Below are 1,168 nucleotides of genomic sequence, written 5' to 3'. Positions count from 1 at the left end.
ATCTAATATGTTATTCCAATTTTAAGATAGGAGGGTGTGATATGAGAGATTCTGCTGCTATTTTTAACAGTTTGAGTGATCACATAGAGGCTGTCTTGTTTGCTCATCGCAAAAAGTGTTTTCAGATAAATACAAGGACTCTCATTCATATGTATTCAACCTAGGGAAGAAATTAGACTCCGAAAGACCAATTTGTGCATTTTTAGGCCAGACTTTCACTAAAAGTGTGTTTGAGATCACGAATTAAATGTCAGTTGAAACCAATCAACATCACGTTGCTAAGCAACTTCCTTCCACTTGATAAACCTCAAGTTTCAGGTTTGTGTAAAAACAAAATAATTGAAGACATTTTAAAATATTGGCGATATTTTAAAAATATCGGGGAGAACTTTTGAAATTCTACGATAAATGCCGGTTGCTGCGAGACTGTATGTGTGAGGTACTATATATGATACTGCACACACACACACACACATATACGTTGTTGTTGGGTATTTGTTGCGGACTATGTACGGTACGAAACCGACATCCGCTTCCGGAAGTGGACCATCAAGCGTGCCGACTTGAAGTTAACAGCTTAGGTTATTGAAAAACAAAAAAGATGTTTAAAAAGTTCTCCGACAAGGAAATGGTGTCTAGCGTGAACAATGCCAAGTCTTCAGTACAAAGGACTATTAGGCAGAGTGTTCAGGAACAATATCCTTACATTGAATCTGTGCTCAATCAAATACTTCCGAAAAAAGATGCTCTCAAAGTTGTGAAGTGTCACGAACATATTGAATTGTTGGCAGCACAAAACGGAGAAATCCTCTTCTTCAAACAACGTGAAGGACCCTATATTCCGACACTGAAACTCATCCACAAATACCCATTTATTCTACCCCCTATGCAGGTGGACAAGGGAGCTATTCGTTTTGTGTTGAGCGGTGCCAACATCATGTGTCCTGGATTAACATCGCCGGGTGCGAAGATGACCAAAGTTGGTAACAGCGCAATTGTGGTGGTTATGGCTGAGGGTAAACAAAATGCCCTGGCTATTGGACTCACGAAAATGTCTACCGAAGAGATTCTTCAGAAAAATAAAGGTATTGGTCTTGAGAATTTACATTATCTAAATGATGGATTATGGAATATGAAACCGGTTAAATAAGACTAGAATACATCAGAG

The 1,168-nt window shown here is 38.7% G+C and overlaps 1 protein-coding gene across 1 annotated transcript; it reads left to right on the top strand.

Annotated features, from left to right (window-relative positions):
• Window positions 1-454: 454 nt before the first annotated feature.
• LOC106875401 (malignant T-cell-amplified sequence 1) lies at window positions 455-1,162 on the top strand. Its single transcript, XM_014923511.2, has one exon. It carries the CDS (start codon window positions 602-604, stop codon window positions 1,148-1,150), a length of 549 nt encoding a protein of 182 aa, XP_014778997.1. The 5' UTR covers window positions 455-601; the 3' UTR covers window positions 1,151-1,162.
• Window positions 1,163-1,168: the final 6 nt, after the last annotated feature.

This window comes from Octopus bimaculoides, chromosome 19 (assembly GCF_001194135.2).
Source record: "Octopus bimaculoides isolate UCB-OBI-ISO-001 chromosome 19, ASM119413v2, whole genome shotgun sequence".
In the NCBI taxonomy this organism is placed as follows: domain Eukaryota; kingdom Metazoa; phylum Mollusca; class Cephalopoda; order Octopoda; family Octopodidae; genus Octopus; species Octopus bimaculoides.
This window is presented reverse-complemented; position numbering and strand designations above follow the sequence as displayed.

Coding starts and splice junctions, on each gene's coding strand:
- LOC106875401 (XM_014923511.2), top strand. CDS start 602: ATGTTTAAAAAGTTCTCCGACAAGGAAATGGTGTCTAGCGTGAACAAT.